The sequence below is a fragment of the Phalangium opilio genome, unplaced genomic scaffold, assembly GCF_054372755.1.
Source record: "Phalangium opilio isolate 3A_F unplaced genomic scaffold, DU_Popi_V2 ptg000009l_1, whole genome shotgun sequence".
NCBI classification, from domain to species: Eukaryota; Metazoa; Arthropoda; class Arachnida; order Opiliones; family Phalangiidae; genus Phalangium; species Phalangium opilio.
The window spans coordinates 1,165,444-1,183,634 of NW_028324146.1; the positions used below are offsets into that span (position 1 = coordinate 1,165,444).

The following is an 18,191-nucleotide window of genomic DNA, read 5'->3' on the forward strand; positions in this document are numbered from 1 at the left end:
ATATTTTCATAATATTTCTCTTATTTCTTGTCAAAAGGGTTTTAAATGACATATCCATTGTTAGTCTGAAGATGGTTATAGCTAATTGTTACAGCGTCGCGAGTGCGGTAGAACTATGGCCAGGGGCTTTCTGAGTTTCTGGGAGAGATTGGCAGACTTCTGTCGCTTCCCTGCAGTGCATTTACTGTATCAATATTATGCTCTTTGGAATGATTTTTCCCATGGAGTATTTCAGATGGATTAAGAAAGAGTGAAGGGTTCATATAAAGTGTGTTAAAATAGACCTCCATAAATAATACTCCATTGTCACACATTTGAGCAGCCAGCAGCCCAACACTAGGCTATGATGTTTTAAAAGGCAAGAATTTATCAGTGTGCCATTCTCAGCCGGAAATCCCATGTCATGACAGGCTACTATTTGTAAATTTCACGGATTACGCAAATATAAATCAAACGTCTACGACCCGGGTAAATATTGCGTGTTGTGTAGGTCATGGCCATTAAAATGCAAGCGTCAGACTTCATCGCGTAACTAATTATAATTAACATAACCGAAAATACAGAATTTATTTCCTGAAACGTCGTCACAAAATTAAAGTAATTATCCAATTTTCCTCTGAGGAAATTAGGAGAGCGCGAGACTCCCGTCAGTTTTTGCGGGCAAATGCAGCAGTAGACGTAGTACGGTAGACAGTCCTAGTATTAGTAGCTAAGCCTTGGTGCACTGATAGAAAGATTCTAGAACTAGAACTTTTACCTTTGCATTTTTGATTGCAAAACAAACTTCTACTCTGAACTGTGGAACGTGGAGGCGCAATTACACTTTGTAGTCGTAGTTTTAAAGAATTACCGTTGCTTTGTTGTTATTCTACATTTATTCCTACAACAGAACTTCGGGTGTTAAAACTCCGGTAAAGATGAGTTCCGAAGATAAATTCCGAGCTGCCGTTAACGTTATACGCAATTTGCCCAGTAAAGGTAAATATACTAATACCCTACCTCATTAATTTTGTAAGGATTTTGAACTAGGATAAGACATTAACCAGGCTCTCATAGCTTTTGGTTAGGTTTTGATGTTAACTAAACATAGAACTTAATGAAGTCTAAGGCAGAAAGGTGCCATAACTCATCTAGACCATTGAACCAAACTTTACCTAAATTATCACGTAATAAATGCAATAAGAGCTTGTTAAATAAAGGCTGTTTCTCACTCACAGACACTTTTTTTAGTAATGGCAGACCCTTCCTTTGCCTGTATATAAAAAAAACATGGGCTGCCATTAGTCTATTAATATAAAATGCAGTAATGGCAACCCCCCCTTCAACCTTTATATGAAAATAGCATGGGCTGCCATTAGTCTATTAATATATTATGCAGTAATGGCAGTCCCCCTCAACTTGTATATGGAAATAACATGGGCTGCCATTAGTCTATTAATATGTTATGCAGTAATGGCAGTCCCCCTCAACTTGTATATGGAAATAACATGGGCTGCCATTAGTCTATTAATATATTATGCAGTAATGGCAGTCCCCCCAACCTGTATATGGAAATAACATGGACTGCCATTAATCCATGAATATATAATAGAGTAATAGCAACCCCCTCAACCTGTATATGGAAATAACATAGGCTGCCATTAGTCTATTCATATATAATACAGTAATGGCAGCCTTTGTCTCTAAGAGTCCTGTATGGCCAAATAACATGGGTTGCTATTACTAGGCATGCAATCATAGTGTAATGGCAGCCACTATCTTTCACTGTATAATACTTTTAACTGTATTGTGCTCTATGGGTAAATAACGAAGGCTGTCATTATTATGGGTGAAATCATAACAACAGCCTCCTACTTTTAACTGTATTGAGTTCAAATGGGGATATAACATGGATTATGAAATCGTACGGTAATGGCAGCCCCTACCTTTGACTGTATTGAGCTCTGTACGAAAATAACATGGGTTGCCATTAGTGGGGTAAAAAGCGATACAGTAATGGCAGCCCCTACCTTTGGCTGTATTGAGCTCTGTACGAAAATAACATGGGTTGCCATTAGTGGGGTAGGAAATCATACAGTAATGGCAGCACCGTACCGTTGATGGTATTGAGCTCTTTTGGGGAAATAACACGGGTTGCCACTAGTAGATTTGAAAACCTAGAGGAATGGCAGCCCCTATCTTTGACTGTAATGTGCTCTATTGGGGAAATAACACGGGCTGCCATTAGTAGATTTGAAAACCTAGAGGAATGGCAGTTCTCTATTATCCACTGTATTAAGCTCTTTGGGGAAATAACACGGGTTGCCACCAGTAGATTTTAAAATCGTACAGTAATGGCAGCCCTATCTTTGACTGTAATGAGTTTTATTGGGGTAATAACATAGGTTGCCACTAGTAGATTTGAAAACATAGAGTAATGGCAGTTCCCTATTATCATAAGGACATCATCTCTCTAAGGGCCCAAGCGCATCTATTAGCAAAAACATCTAGTTCTGCTAGATGTGACGTAGATTTTGTATAGGGGCTCCTTCCGAATTTTTCGTGAAATTCGCGGGAGAGAAAAATAATTTTCAAAATCAGCCACGACCGATATCCTAAGCCGGTCGTGGTCTAGACGCGAGCTCTGAGATAACGCTCCCAAGCGGTTGGGAATCAAACTAAAACACGCGGGTAGGCGAGACGAGAGAGGAAGGACTGAGGGGAAAAAACAAAGTAAGAGATTTTCCAGAACCCCCCAGCTCTCTCAGACACTAGAGGCAAATTCGCGCTTAGTAAAAATCACGAAGAGCTGTCGTGAGAAATCTTTGAAGGAGGGAAAAATGTTCAATGCCGGGTTACTCTGCAGCGAATGCGCTCGGCCTCTGTTTAGGCTATACAATTATTATACCACTTGAGATGAGACGGATGGCTGACCAAATCGGACATACATACATTTCAACCGTAACATAGAATCTTGGGCCCTTAGAGAGATATAATGTCCTTATGCTATTATCCACTGTATTTCGCTCTGTGATGCAATAACACCCCGGGGAGGGGCATTAGTCTGTTGAAGAAGCCCATGAAGATGGTTTATGTAAGAGCTTTCTTTCTGTCACAGAGGAATGGCACCTTTGACTACATTACTCTATATGAGTAGTTAACATTGGCGTGTGACGTCTCCGTCTTTCGAGGCAAATGATTTGTGGGTGTCTTTTTGTTTAGGGTCGTTTCAACCGTCGACTGATTTGCAGTTGAAGTTTTACTCGTATTTCAAGCAAGCGACGGAAGGACCCTGTTCCGTTGCCAAACCCAGCTTTTGGGATGTCGTTGGAAAAGCCAAATGGTAAATTAAGCGATTAGCATTCCGCTAAGCCTTGGTTCAGCTGTATCTTGAGAGCGCTCGTTTTATATTATCTATTGCAGGGACGCTTGGAAGAACCTGGGTACAATGGGTAAGGAAGAGGCCATGGAGAAATACGTCGAGGAGTTGAAACAAGTAATCGACAAATTAAAGGAAACATACGGAAATGACCAGGAGAAGTTAAGGAAAAAGAAATAAAACGCCACAATTAAGATATTATATATTATACGTTCGCGCTTCACCTCTCTGTTGACTCCCTTGTGGTGGTGGTGGGCGTGGCAATGGATGGTGGAAAGGGGGAGGAGTCGCGAACCAACTAAACTCCTCCCCCAGCCTTTCCCCAGGGCCAAAGTTTTAACGCTGGTGGCTTCTTTGAGTTCCTTGACTTTTCTACCCCATTTTTGTCTTTCTTGTCTTGTCAATTTGTTGGGCGTGGTTGATGGGCGTGGCCACCGCTTAAGTGGGAGGGGCTTGAGTGTTAACTCCTCCCCATTTCCCATTGATCTAAAATTCTGCTGGTGGCTTTAAGTTCCTTAACTTTTCTAAAAAATCCCCGTTTTTGTCTCTTATTGAAAGTCAGTCTGTTACTGTTAGAGGTTGGTAGGCGTGGTTAAGCGAAGGGGCGGAGTCGAGGGTAACTTAACTCCTCCTTTTACCCCTTTCTCCCCAAACCCGTCTTTGCGCTGTTTTGCGCTTAAATTGGGGCTTTTGTTCTTTCATGCCTTTGTTTATCCGACACTACTGTGTTTGATGACGCGAAAATGGACGCCGTTGTTGGATAAAATGTTAGGAATTTATGACGTTACGGAATTTGCGTAGATTGTGTCGTCTGCTATGATTTAGTGATAAATGTGGTAGTAAAGAAAGATTCTAAATCCTTTTTATTATTAATTAACTTAGCGCTCTTAAGATCTTTAGATCAATTAGCTAATTTAGTAGTTATGACGTCATTGTAATTAAATTTTGCCGTAAAAGCGTCGTCAAACAAGGTAGATGGCGCCAGCTTCGTGACTGTGTAGGGCGGCTTTTTAAAGGGTCACTGTATTAATCGTATTTGATCTCAGTTTTTGTTATTTCGTCGAGTGTACATTTTAATAAGACCAAGAATACATACAGCTATTAGGAATTATTGCCTAGAGCCATTTTCACTCAAAGTATCTAGGCGGGTTTTGTGGGAGGAGCTAGACTATCATTATGTAAGAAGAGTTTTACCTCTCGAATAATCTATCTCGCTAGCGAGTAATTTGTCTCGCTGCGCGTTGAACCTCGCGCACGCGCGGCTGAGAACTCTTGTTGATACTGACCAATAAAATCGCAGTTAGAAAGAATTAAGTCAGAATTATGAGGTGCGTGACGGGGATAGTAAGGTCTCAAGCCTGGTATACTCACAAAACCCTAATTCATAGGCATTAACATGGGAGGTAAGGGTACGCCATGATTCCTATTAGATTGCGTGTATTCTTGGTCAGATCAATTCAATACAGTGTCCCTTTGAGAGGATGGTGTTTAGTGCGTTAATTAATTATTTTGTAGATTTTAATTGGGGGGTGTTTGTGGGTGTGTTTCCAACAGATAGTGGAGACGATGTCCTACACGGAGAGCGTCTCCGAGTTTATGGAGTTGTTGGGTCCGTTCTACGAAGCGGTCCCATTGGACAAAAGCAACTCGCAGCCCCATCTCAACACGACGCCGGAAAATACCAATGGTATGTCTTGAAATTTTCCATAGTTATTTCTTTATTTGTTTGTTTTTTTGGAAGCAAGTTCATCCGCGTTTGAGTGATGTCTTTGATTATTGTCTTTGTGGGGGATTGATGACGTAATCAGGCTATCCTATAGGGTTGCCATTGGTCAGGGAATTTAAAATTATGGGACAAAAAAGTTGGAGAAGTTTAATGAATGGATCATTAGGTCAGGGAAAGTTGGACATGTTTAAAGAATGATTCGTTCAGGGAAAGTTGGAGAATTTTTTGGGAATTATATTGGAAAGTCGGGGAATGTGATTCATTGGGTGTTAAGGTCTTTACAAACGATACAACTTTTGACTCAACTATATAGTGATCAATTTGTAGCCACATCGTATGATGTACATCTAAGATGAGGCTCTTAGTTTGACCTGCCCTGTTGTTGTAGTAGTAGTAGTAGTAGTAGTGTCAAGAGTAGAGCCTTTGGCAGTATAAAATTTTTCGTTCGTCATTGAAGGGAAAGTGATGTACATCTAAGATGAGGCTCTTAGTTTGACCTGCCCTGTTGTTGTTGTTGTAGTAGTAGTAGTAGGGGTGTCACAGTACTAGGCCTTTAGCAGTATAAAATTTTTCGTTCGTCATTGAAGGGAAAGTGATGTACATCTAAGATGAGGCTCTTAGTTTGACCTGCCCTGTTGTAGTAGTAGTAGTAGTAGTAGTGTCAAAAGTAGAGCCTTTGGCAGTATAAAATTTTTCGTTCGTCATTGAAGGGAAAGGGATAGAATTGTGGTGAAGTTGATATTTTTCGTTCGTCTACTTAAAAAGAAGGGAATTATGATAGTTGGGTTAAGCTATATACTCTCCCTTTAAAATTCCCCTCACCCGTCGTCAATACGATTTTACGCTTTCAATCACGCTCCCCTTTCCCCTATTTCAACATTCAAAGAAATCGAGGGAAATTTTGAAAGCAAAAGCAAGTATTTACTGACGTTCTTTTTAGAATGGTCTTAAGGCACCAGGATATTACAACTATTGGGTGTTTTACCGAATTCTTTCTTTTTCAAACGCTTCTGGTCATAAGTTCATGTTAGAAATTTATAAGATGCGAATTTTATGCGTCGGCATAAGTTTATGTCATAAACTAAAACTTTCTGTACGTGTATTAATTGAGCGTTAAGCACGTAATCATTTTAGCACTGTTAAAGGTAACTCGATCATCTTGTTGTTCTAATTTACGTACGTTACGATCATACGATGTGGCTAATATTTTTGTCTTGACAAACTTGTTAATTTCTTTGTTCAACTTGTCCAACTTCTGTTAATTCACACGTCACTCCAAACTAGTTTACTCAACTCAAGTTGACTGGTCCAAATGAGTCAAATAGTTGTATCGTCTGAATAGGCCTTCAGAATTTGAAAATTATTTCAAAGTTGTGGCAAACTCCTCGAACCTTTTTCTATTTCTTCTAAGCCTTCTTTAAATTTTTTTCGCGCCTTTTGACCAACGTTAACAATTAACCAGAAGCGGAATTAAACTAAATAAACTTAAGATGCATGCGTGCATGCGTGGGTCTGTAATGAACTAAACGAAACTTAATTAATAAAATCGATCCAAACTTAAAATTTATAACGTGATCGTTTCTTTATTGTTAATTTATTAATTAATAGTTGCGTGTAGGGGGACTGTTAAAGGGAGGGTGAAGTGGAAAATCAAGTTATTTTTTTTATCGATTCTTTTACTAATTATAAGACCAGTCTGCACAGTGAAACATTCAGAAAATAGGCCTACCTCCGAATGATTTTAAAATTCAAATAAAGTTCAGATTTTATGGATAATTTGAAATAAGGACCTCCGACCAATCCCGTAACGCCCTGCCTTTTTATTAACAAAATTCTCGTGGCACGCTCCGTGTCGAATGAAATTTATCAGGAGATTTGATAAAATTTGCGCGCGATGTGACAATCGTGGCGCGAGACATGGAGCATGCGTGCCACGAGAATTTTGCTAACAAAAAGGCAGGGCGTTACGGGATTGGTCGGAGGGGCTTATTTCAAATTATTCTTAAAATCTTAACCTAATTTTAATTTTAAAATCATTCGGAGATATTTTTTCCTGAATGACTTGATTTTCCACTTCACCCTCCCTTTAATTAATTTTGTGGACATGTCCTTTGTTTTATTCGCGGTTTGCAGGTGGTGACGGTGGAATGGCCAAGGTCAACGGGTTCGGGATGGACGGGGGCGAGAGTGACAGCGAGGAATTCTCCGATACCTATGATCATATTAAAGAGGTAAGCCTTTGCACCTTTTTGATCTTTCTCCCCCCCCCCTTTCAAGGTCAGAGGTGATTCTCAGCTCAGTGGGTGGTCTCCCTTAAACGTTGCTTTGCTTAGTGCGCCTCCTCTTTTTAGGGTAGAATTAAACTAAATTACCAATTAACAAGCTAATTAGCGTAATAGGGAATTGGCATTACTGCGTCATGCAACGTCACGCTACCTTCCATTAGTGCTAAAAAACATACCAGGAGGAGGGGCTTATATAGCTTTCATTCTGGCGCCGGGGGCGGAGTTAAGCCCGAATTGCAAAGTCCCTATTTGTAAAAAAATAGCCATTTTTAGGAGTAGAAACATATTTAAAGGGACTGTAAAGTGGGTATCAGCGCGAGGGTAGAAATTATTTGAAATATGTCCCTGGCATCACGTGACGTCAAGATAAGGTGACTCCACATGGAGCGGGACTAGTTAACACCTAGTCTTGGTTTTTTTCGCGAGATTGGAGCTCCAATTCACCGAAGTGGCGATTTTCAAAATAAAACTAACTAAGCTTCTTAGAAACACGCTTTTCCTCAGTCACGTGCCCATAACGCGATTCAAATAATTTTTACCCATCCACCGATGCCCGCTTTACAGTCCCTTTAATTTAGTGATATTTTGCAAAAGGTGGTCATTTATTCGCTTGCTAATAAACAAAACAGGCGCGCAGCCGCATTTAGCCGCTCATCTTTAACGGAGGGGGGACAAGCTTTGTAGTAATAGGCTCCGCCCACACGCACTACGTCTAATCAAAAGTGTATAGTTATAAAAACAAAAAATTAAAAGTATCCTACACTTTGTTAATTGAAAGTTGCTGGCGCCGTGAAATATGAGAAGCCCAGCCTCCTTTATCCCATTGACACCCATCCCCTCTGCCACTTATGACTACCTTCTTGACCCTGGAGGGCACCCAGGGAACAAGCCGTCCCGTGAATAGGCTAAATATGGTAGTAGCAGATGACTAGCTCTAGTACCTAAAATGAACGTTTGGATGGCCAGCATCATGTACTTACTACTTTGTATAAAGCTATTCCCTTCAATTGGCTCTTTTATCTGATTGGTTAGTTAGTTCCTGTAGGCAGTTGGTTAATTGAGCGGGAGGAGGAACGTACTTTGCTTATTTCACTTTGCACGTCGTCTACAGTTAACCAAAGGCAGCTAGCGAATACTTGATCAAGTGTAGGATACTTTTTGTGTTTATATCTTTATACTTTTGGTATCGGGTCCAAACCGCTTATAGCGCAGGCGTCCAAAAACGATCCTAGAGCAGTCCATTGGAATTGGCTATCAGATTCATTAAAATGGTCTATTTAGCGCTCTGTTGAAATTTTGAAAAGAGGAACAAGGCCAATAACCCTTACGCGCTGACTTTTATGGACGTGTGCTGAGACCATGTCAATAAGTTGCCCCAGAGCTCCGACAACGTTTTTGAAAAATCCAGAAATACGCGTAGTCTGCTAGCTTTCCTATTGCGCTCCTCTCCTCCCCCAGCTTTAATAGAACCTTATGCGTATCAGAAGTAGGATAAGGGACTAGAAGTACTGAGCTAACCAAATTCTTCACTTGGCGAAAGTGAATATTCTTGGCCCTCTGGTAGTGGTTTCTGAATTTTCCCTCCAAAACGTGAGACGCTCGCGGCGGTAGACGGCCGAACTAGATTCAAGCACCCGCGTCCGTGTTCCGCGGTTTTAGGTTGAAGGGAAGGGGGTAGGAATTGTTTTTTTTAACTCGACGAATTTTTTTCTCTCTAGTGTAGACGCGATGGAAGCAGCATAAAATCCTCAAATTTGTTCACTAGTGCCAGGATCTATTACCAATGCTAGAGCTCTTTACTTCTAGTCCCTTATCTTACTTCTGGTCGTATTTATATGTTTATGATTATGGGTGTGTGATGGACTTGGTCTTTTGTGTGGTGCTTTGTTTCCGTTCCAGTCTTGCGGAATTGGTGGCAATTCTTGCGCCTCTGAGGTGGCGGCGGCGGCGGTAATTGCTGGTGGTAACAAGGCGGCAGCGGCGTCTAATGGCGGCGTTGGCGTTGGCGATAATGGCTACGGTTCCAACGAAGACCCCGAAACGAACAATAACCAAGAGGGAATAAATCCCCCCGGTTTGATTATCGAGGAAATTGCCAAATTGAAAGAAGCGCAGAAATTAAGGAACCGACGCGATTCCAATAATGATAGGAACGCGCAGAATGCGAACGCGCTTCGTGAGAAGACCAACGAATTAGAGAATGTCATTTTACAGGCGAGAGGGGGTGCCGAACAGAAGGTCGTGCCAACGCCAAACCCGAGATCCGATATTGGACCATCGGCAGCGGCCAATAGGGGAGCCAGGTCAAGGAATACCAGGGGTAAGTTAATAATTAAAGATCACTAATTTTAAAAGGGGTACTAGCGTTAATTTTTGATTAAGGGCTTCTTGGTTTTTATCTACTCTTTTTTCATGTAATAAGAAACAGGTAGGTTATAGGCTGGGACGTGTTTGTTAGTTCGTTAGTTTGTTTGTTGTTTTCTGTGGTCGCGTTTACAATAGGCTGGGACATGTTTGTTCGTTCGTTTGTTTGTGTGTGGTTTTCTGTGTTCGCGTTTACAATAGGCGGGGACGTGTTTGTTCGTTCGTTAGTTTGTGTGTGGTTTTCTGTGGTCGCGTTGACAATATAATATATCTATCTCAGTTGTGACGTCAATGCCTAGGTGAAACGTCACGGACTTTGCTTTTGGCAGTGGGCGGTGACTATGTTTGGTACCGCTTTTGTTGGTTCTATGGGTAGATAGCATGGGTGACGTCACACTAAGGTTTCGTCAGTGCCTAGGTAAAACGTCATGGGCTTTGCTTTTGGCAGTGGGCGGTGGCCATGTTTGGTACCGCTTTGGTTGGTTCTATGGGTAGATAGCATGGGTGACGTCACACTAAGGTTTCGTCAGTGCCTAGGTAAAACGTCATGGGCTTTGCTTTTGGCAGTGGGCGGTGGCCATGTTTGGTACCGCTTTGGTTGGTTGGTTCTATGGATAGATAGCATGGGTGATGTCACGCTAAGGTTTCTGAGATAGCCCTATAGCTAGCTTTCAATTGATTTTAGGAATAACATTTCTTAAAACGACTTAAAAATAGAATGAAGGTAAATTACTGGCCATTAAAATGGTTAGTATCAATACTCCAGCCGTTCCAAATATTTTGAAGATTTCCTTTCCCCATTTTCCCCGCGAAAAAAAGAAAACTAGGGCTTTGTTAGAGCCGGGCTGCCAGACATTCATTGCGAATAAACGTACAAAACCAATGCGTGTCGTTTGTGCACTGAACTCATTTCGTCTGGTAACCGTTACTATTTGAAAGCCGATTTGCTAGCAGATGCTGGCCAAAGCTATCAGCATTGAATTTCCGCTACTAAAAGATGCAAAACGAAGCTAGCAGACGATAACTGAAACGCGGTGCAATAACAGCTTTACATATCTATAAACCACAAAATAGTGAGGAGTTGCTTGTCCACTTAAGATAAATACACTTAGTCTTTGTCAACTGTTACTGTTTTCCTACCCCCATTTATGGACAGGGTTCTTACAGAACCTCGATAACCTGGGAAACCTGGATAAGTCAGGGATATGTCAGGGATTTCGTTTGGTATATGAAACCATGATTGCTTCGAGCAATGATAAATATGAGACAGGTGTGAATGATGAAGTGGGCTCTGGTAAACACACCTTAAAATGGTCAGGGATATTACAGCAAAATTTGGTCAGGGATAACTTGGAAAAGTCAGGGATTAATTATTTAAGAAAAACCTCTTTTCGAGTAGGAGAGAGGTTTATTTTTGTTTCCCAACTTGTTTATATTACCACACGTAGATGTAAAAATTACGTAATGGCAGTTTTTCTTGTTTAAACTGTTTCAACCTATAATATAATTACGGGTTTATATTAATTGGTGTTTTATCTTTTAAAATTGCGCAATTGATGATTGACTTGTGTGTCTCTAGATTCGTCTTCGACGCCGTCGTCTGGTGGCGGCGATGTTAGTCGCGTAGGGGGCGCGGCAGGCGGCTCCGGAAGCGGTGGCGCGGGTGGAATGCAAGTGGCGTGGAGCGGCGACGTTAACGAACAATTGGCGCTAGCTGTTATCAAACTGCAACATTCTTTGGACGAAACCAACGTTCGATTGCAAGCCCTGGAGAAGAAACTAGCCAATGACAGAACCAGGGTAAGATTTGCATTCCGTTTTTCCTTCATTACTTTAAAACCTCTGACCAATTAAAGGGACTGTAAACTAGTCAGCGGACGGGTTTTTTTTTTTTAGCAAAGTCACCCGACGCCCCCCCCCCTTCTTCCCCCAATCATTGACGCGTCAGCAGCTAATTTAAAACGCGTCAAACTTCGTGGTTGTAAAGCGGTTCCTTACGGGGGCGTAGGTGGGGTGGTTTAGTGGTTAGCGCTTTCGCCTCGCAGCAAGAGGATCCCGGGTTCAATCCCGGACTGTGGCACCGGGTGAAAATCTGGGAACAAATCCTTCTGCGTAGAGTTTGCAAGTTCTCTCCCCGCTTGTTAAAGGAGTTTTCCTCCGCGGTCTAACCCGGTTTCTCCTTTCCATCAAAATTTGCAGAGGTTATCGGTAATAGTTAGTATAGGGCGCTGTAGGTTAGCTTTGGCACCCCTCTATGCATTGTAAAGGGACCCGCCTGTAAACAAGCCACAGTCTTAGTGTGGAAATCCCTTCATAGACAAAGCCTAGATTATTATTGTTATTATTATTATTATTATTATTATCTCTCGTGATTGGTTGTAAGCCGCCCTGCTCTGACGTTTTCCAAATCCCCACCCACTCCCGAGAACCAGTCCGAAACCCCCGCTGCGTTCGCTAGAATCGTTGACCTTAGCAATAGACCATTCCATTATTGACATGGCTGAAGAGAACTTAACAGGGGCTAGAGGTGCGTTGAGAAGCACCGCTAGAGGCAGAGCGAGTTGCCTAGCCTCCCGCGTTTAGTGAGCTGTGGCTCCATTTGGCGTTGCCTCTTGGCGAGTCGGAAGACACCTCTCCGCCCCTGCACGTTGGTTTCTCTACAAGTATTTACAGGAATGGTCTATAGCAAAGGCGCTGTGATTGGTCCAATTGTATCACGTGCCGAATCAAGCTGAATAACACAAAAATAGGAAAATGCCCTAACACTATTTTCCCTATAAACAAGGAAAGACTTTCGTTTTGCTTACCAGCGGGGGGGGGGGGGAGGGGCTGTGACGTCAATAGTCTGCTAACATGAACTTTCCCCTGACTTCATACCCTCTTACCACGAACTTTCTCCTGACGTCATGCCCTCTTACCACGAACTTTCTCCTGAAGTCATGCGCTCCCATCTCTTACCTCGGTTTTCTTAACCGTATTGGAAGTCTTTAGCTCAGGGCATTCAATTTAGACTATCAATATTGACGTCATGTCCCCGTAGTATAAAAAAAATTATCAACGGTCCCACAGATGACTTTACATACCCTTTAATTAAGGCGAATTATTAATTTAAATTAGATGGGGAGTGGAGGAGGCGTTATTCAAAAGATCTTTGGAGTTTCGCCCAATCTCTTGGCACTAATCGTCGTCTGGCCATTTTTGGCCCTGTTTTTGGTCAAAGCTGCTCAAAGGAACTCCTCCAATCAACAATCCAGATAAGACCAAGATAGCACGTACGCGTCACCAAAGTGTAGGGAACAAATTAATATCCTGATAATACTATGGGGGAAATGATCACGTGTTAATACGAAAGTCTTATTTCTAATTCAATTACGCAATGAACAATGGGGATTATTATACAACAATACTATGGGGGACATCATGGGGATTATGATACAACACGATGAACAGTCTATGGGGATAATACTGAAGGACTATGGGGGAAATTGTACCGTTGTCTATTCGATCTGAAGACGTTTTATGTCTAATTGAGGCTGCATTAAGCTAAGAGAGACGTAATTTGTTAATACTATGGGGAAGTCTACTTGAACACCATGGGGGATAATACTATAGGGGAAATTGTACTGTTGTCTACTCGAACTGAATGCGTCTTATGTCTCGTTGCATTAAGCTAAGAGAGGCGTAGTTTGTTAATACTATGGGGAAGTCTACTTGAACACGATGAACAGTGGGGGACTATGGGGGATAATACTGAAGGACTATGGGGGAAATTGTACCTGGAAGACTACGCTTATCTACTTGCTTTGAATGTCTCGTGTTTCGTTGCGTCTTCGTCAGCTAAGAGAGGCGAAGTGGGATTATACTATGGGGGAATAATAATTTGTCTTGCGTCTAATGGAATAATACTATGGGGGAAATTATGTTATGCAAAGGAATGAAATGCTTATGAACGAAGGCCAGCCTCGCGTCTCACTGTGTCTTGATCCAGCTAACGGAGACACATTGGGATTATACTATGGAACTATGGGGGAATATTTGAAGTCTTACATCTCATTGTGTCGTCATCAGGTAAGGGAGAGGCGTTGGGAAAAATACTATAGGGACACAGTTAATGAACAGACAATTTGATAATTCTATGGAGGAATGCTTATCTACTTGCCCTCTCCCAAGGTCTTGTCTTTGTCAGCTAAGAGACAAAGACATTGAACAGTTACTACCATAGACACGAGTGTTTTTCCACTCTCTTCGAACGCGGTTTCGTCTGCTAGGAGAGACTCAATTGGATAATTCTATGGGGCAGCTAAATCTAATGTACTCGCTCTGAATGCGTCTCCATGGGCTAAGAAAGGCACAGTGAGATTATTCTATAGGAATTAATGCAGTGAACGATATAATTTACGCAATGCAAGCGAATGATTACTCTATGGGAATTAATGCAGTGAATGGTATAATTTACGCAATGCAAACGAAAGATTATTCTATGGGAATTAATGCAGTGAATGATATAATTTACGCAATGCAAACGAAAGATTACTCTATGGGAATTAATGCAGTGAACCACATAATTTATGCAATGAAAACGAAATATTACTCTATGGGAATTAATGCAGTGAACGATATAATTTACGCAATGAAAACCAAATTCAGGCTTATTATGCTCCCTTCCAATGTAAGTTGTCGTTTGTCCGCTCTCAATGTCCCATTCCCAGCCTATGGGAGACGCTATGAAAAGTAATTGACTGATTGCGCATCTGGCTTTGTATTCTCCTTTTTCTTTTTAAGAATTGCAGCCATTGCTGCAATTATTGCCTCAGTTCTTCGTGTTGATATAGTTCTATGGCGTTAACCTACTCTCAAAAATTAAACCTCATTTCCTTCCGTTTTAAATGGGTTTTAATTTTATTGCTAATTTAAAGAATTGTTTTTTTTTTTAATTTGCGTTGGTTTTATGCGGGATTTTTTTTAAATTGAAAATTGCGTTTGAAATTAATTTTTCTTTTTTTTAACTGAAAATTATGTTCAAATTAATTTTTCTTTTTTTTAACTGAAAATTATGTTCAAATTAATTTTTCTTTTTTTTTAATTGAAAATTGCGTTGAAATTAATTTTTCGTTTTTTTAATTGAAAATTGCGTTGAAATTAATTTTTCGTTTTTTTAATTGAAAATTGCGTTGAAATTAATTTTTCGTTTTTTTAATTGAAAATTGCGTTGAAATTAATTTTTCTTTTTTTTTAATTGAAAATTGCGTTGAAATTAATTTTTCTTTTTTTTTTAATTGAAAATTGCGTTGAAATTAATTTTTCGTTTTTTTAATTGAAAATTGCGTTGAAATTAATTTTTCGTTTTTTTTAATTGAAAATTGCGTTGAAATTAATTTTTCCTTTTTCTTTTAATTGAAAATTATGTTGAAATTAATTAATTTTTTTTAATTGAAAATTGCGCTAAAATTAATTTTTTCCTTTTTTCTTTTAATTGAGAATTGTGTTGGAATTAATTTTTCTTTTTAATTGAAAATTGCGTTCAAATTAATATGTCCTTTTTCTTTTAATTGAAAATTGCGTTGAAATTAATTTTTCCTTTTTCTTTTAATTGAAAAGTATGTTAAAATTAATTGATTTTTCTTTTTTTAATCTAAAATCGTGTTAAAAATTCTTATTCTTTTTAATTGAAAATTATGTTAAAATTAATTGTTCTTTTTTTTTTTTTTGATTGATAATTATGTTAAAATTAATTGTTCTTTTTTTTTTTTTGATTGATAATTATGTTAAAATTAATTAATTTTTGGAAAATTAACGGGGAACTTTATGCTTGATTTCTTTAATGGGAAAATGATGGGAAAATTAATAATGGGGAAATTATATCTGGGATTTATTTCAAGGGAATTTAGGGGAATTATACGTAGATTTCCTTAAAGAAAATTATGGGAAAATTATCTCCAGTTTATTTGGATTAAATAATGCGAAAAATTATGTTATGCTCAAAAATTAATTCTGTGAAACTTTAACTATTTTTTATAAGATAATTATGGAATTAATTCGCCATTAATTATTGGATTTCTATGAATAGAGTTAATGGGGTAAATGTATGCAGGAAAAAAGAGCTCTTATTTTGCCCCCAGGAATTATGGGTAATTACTAATTACGGTCTTAATTACACGTAAAAAATTATAAATTTAAATTAAGAATTTGAAAATTACATTAAATTAAGTTCCAGGTTAACAAACACATTTAATTTAAATCCTTTAAAAATATTATACTTGCCGTACCTTTTATTTTGTTACGTTGTAAATTTAGGGAAAATTTTATTATTTAATGAACTAATTAATTACCAACATCCCCCTGATTAATTAATTAATTAATTAATTAATTAAAGTCCAAAGAAGCAATTATTAATTATTATTTTGTGATGTTAATTAAGTATTGTTTAGTTTTTCAGAGTAGGTTTAATTACAATTTTGTAAAATACTTGTAAATACTTATATATATTATAATGGGGGGTTTGAACATTTAAGTAAAACAAATATATTAATTAATTAATTAAAATTAAATATATATAATTAATTAAAGAAGAAAATAAGGCTCAGAGGAAATAAATTAATATTTTTATATCCAGTTTCTAATTATATAAAGTAAACAATATATTTAAACCTATGCTAGATTTAAATTAATTAACTAATTTTAGTTTTCCCTCAATGTTGCTCGAGTTTAATTAATTCTACGCTAACGCCATCTATGAGTAATTAACGTCATCAGGTGCTAAAATAATTATTTCTCTTCAAATTGGTTGGTTTTGCTGCTTGTTTTTTAAATGTAAATTAATTGAAGACTAATTCCGATATCGGCCGCTATTAAGTCATTTAAAAGCGCCATCTAGTGACGTTTTTACAATATTTAAAATAAACCCTTGTAAACGCAAATCCACCTTATTCGCTCTCTATCGCCACTGGAAGTTAGGCTTATCTGGGGATTTTTGGAGGGGGGAAGAAATTTGTCTGTCGTCTGCTACAGTACATATTTTGTGGCCTTTTTAGCAGACGACAGACTAATTTCTTCCCCTCCAAAAATGCCTAACCGGATGAATTTGGTGTATCGTCTGCTACAGTACATATTTTAGGCCGTTGTAGCAGACGACAGACAATTTTCTTCCCCTTACTCCCCTCCACCAATCTCAAAAATAAGCCTAACGGGATGAAATTGGTCTGTCGTCTGCTACAGTACATATTTTTTGGCCTTTTTAGCAGACGACAGACGATTTTCTTCCCCTTACTCCCCTCCACCAATCTCTAAAATAAGCCTAACGGGATGAAATCGGTCTGTCGTCTGCTACAGTACATATTTTTGGCCTTTTTAGCAGACGACAGACGATTTTCTTCCCGTTACTACTTACTGCCCCTCCACCAATCCCGAAAATAAGCCTAACTTCCGGTGGTGGTAGGGAATAAGGTGGGTTGGCCATATTATGTGTAAAATTGCGATATCAGTAACTGATACTGAGGGTATGTTCAGTTGGTGGCCGTCTCTCTCTTTCCTCCCAGCACTCCCAGCATGCCTTGCTTCTCCCGAATTCAATTTGTTTCTGTAAAATTATATTATATGACGGGAGAGATTTTGCTGTAAAATAGACGTGAAATAAAGAAACGAAAAATTTATATTTTTTTAAAAAGAAAATTTGCAATGTTTCTTTTTTTTCCATTTGTTCAGGAAGTACATTGAATGTGATTGGCTAATTCAGCAGCTCTCGTTGTCGAGTGCGTGATCAAGTGGGCTATGTCCTAATGCTCGAAATATCGCGGTTGATACTTGTGTTTGGTACCAAATGACGCAATTCACCCAATCGTAGGCTCTTGCCAAGAAAGATTTTAAAAATCCGCAGCCATCTTATTGAATGGCGGCCGAAAATGAAACCAAAATCTTTTATTACGGAATAACTTTACAACGGTTTAGGCCTACTGTTGCAGACGACAGTGAGTGTACAGACCTTTGGTTTATGTTCAGTCCACACTGCCGTCATATAACTACCTCGACCCCAAACATTTAATCATTTCCCTTTAGGTCTACCGCCTTTCAGACTCAAGAAGACACGGAGCGTCGGAGCCCCAGGGTTAAGATCCCACAAGGAATGAATAAAAAGGTAAAGTTCCATTCTTATTACTCATTCGGTGATTCGAATTGCCGCATTCGCGTTAAGGTGTAGGCTTAGGGATTCACCATCATCGTTTTTACTTTGTTTTAATATAATTTATGTAAATAGACCCAATTCGGTCATTAAATACTTGGCGAGAAACCAACGCCCAGGGGAATGGTCGCCATTTTAGGACAGTTCCAAAGGTCAACGCCAGATGGAGCCCTGGCGTTTGACACAGCCGCTTGCAAATTTACAATTTCATATCATATTTTCCCACGAAAGTGTTATGTAGTGGAGAGAGTGGCACCTCTGACGTGAAAAATATATCTGTGA

General features: G+C 39.3%; 1 protein-coding gene across 2 annotated transcripts; it reads left to right on the plus strand.

Moving 5' to 3' along the window:
• Positions 1–108: 108 nt before the first annotated feature.
• On the plus strand, positions 109–17,401 carry LOC149713029 (uncharacterized). Of its 2 annotated transcripts, none has more exons than XM_089845185.1 (8): positions 109–978; positions 3,202–3,322; positions 3,403–3,518; positions 4,911–5,045; positions 7,218–7,315; positions 9,269–9,689; positions 11,313–11,533; positions 12,851–17,401. In XM_089845185.1, exons 1-8 carry the CDS (start codon positions 918–920, stop codon positions 12,989–12,991), a joined length of 1,314 nt encoding a protein of 437 aa, XP_089701311.1. In that variant the 5' UTR covers positions 109–917; the 3' UTR covers positions 12,992–17,401. The 2 variants fall into 2 exon arrangements, with proteins under 2 accessions (XP_089701311.1, XP_089701317.1); XM_089845191.1 differs by having other exon boundaries at positions 113–978; positions 3,403–3,475; positions 4,913–5,045.
• The last annotated feature ends 790 nt before the right edge of the window (positions 17,402–18,191 follow it).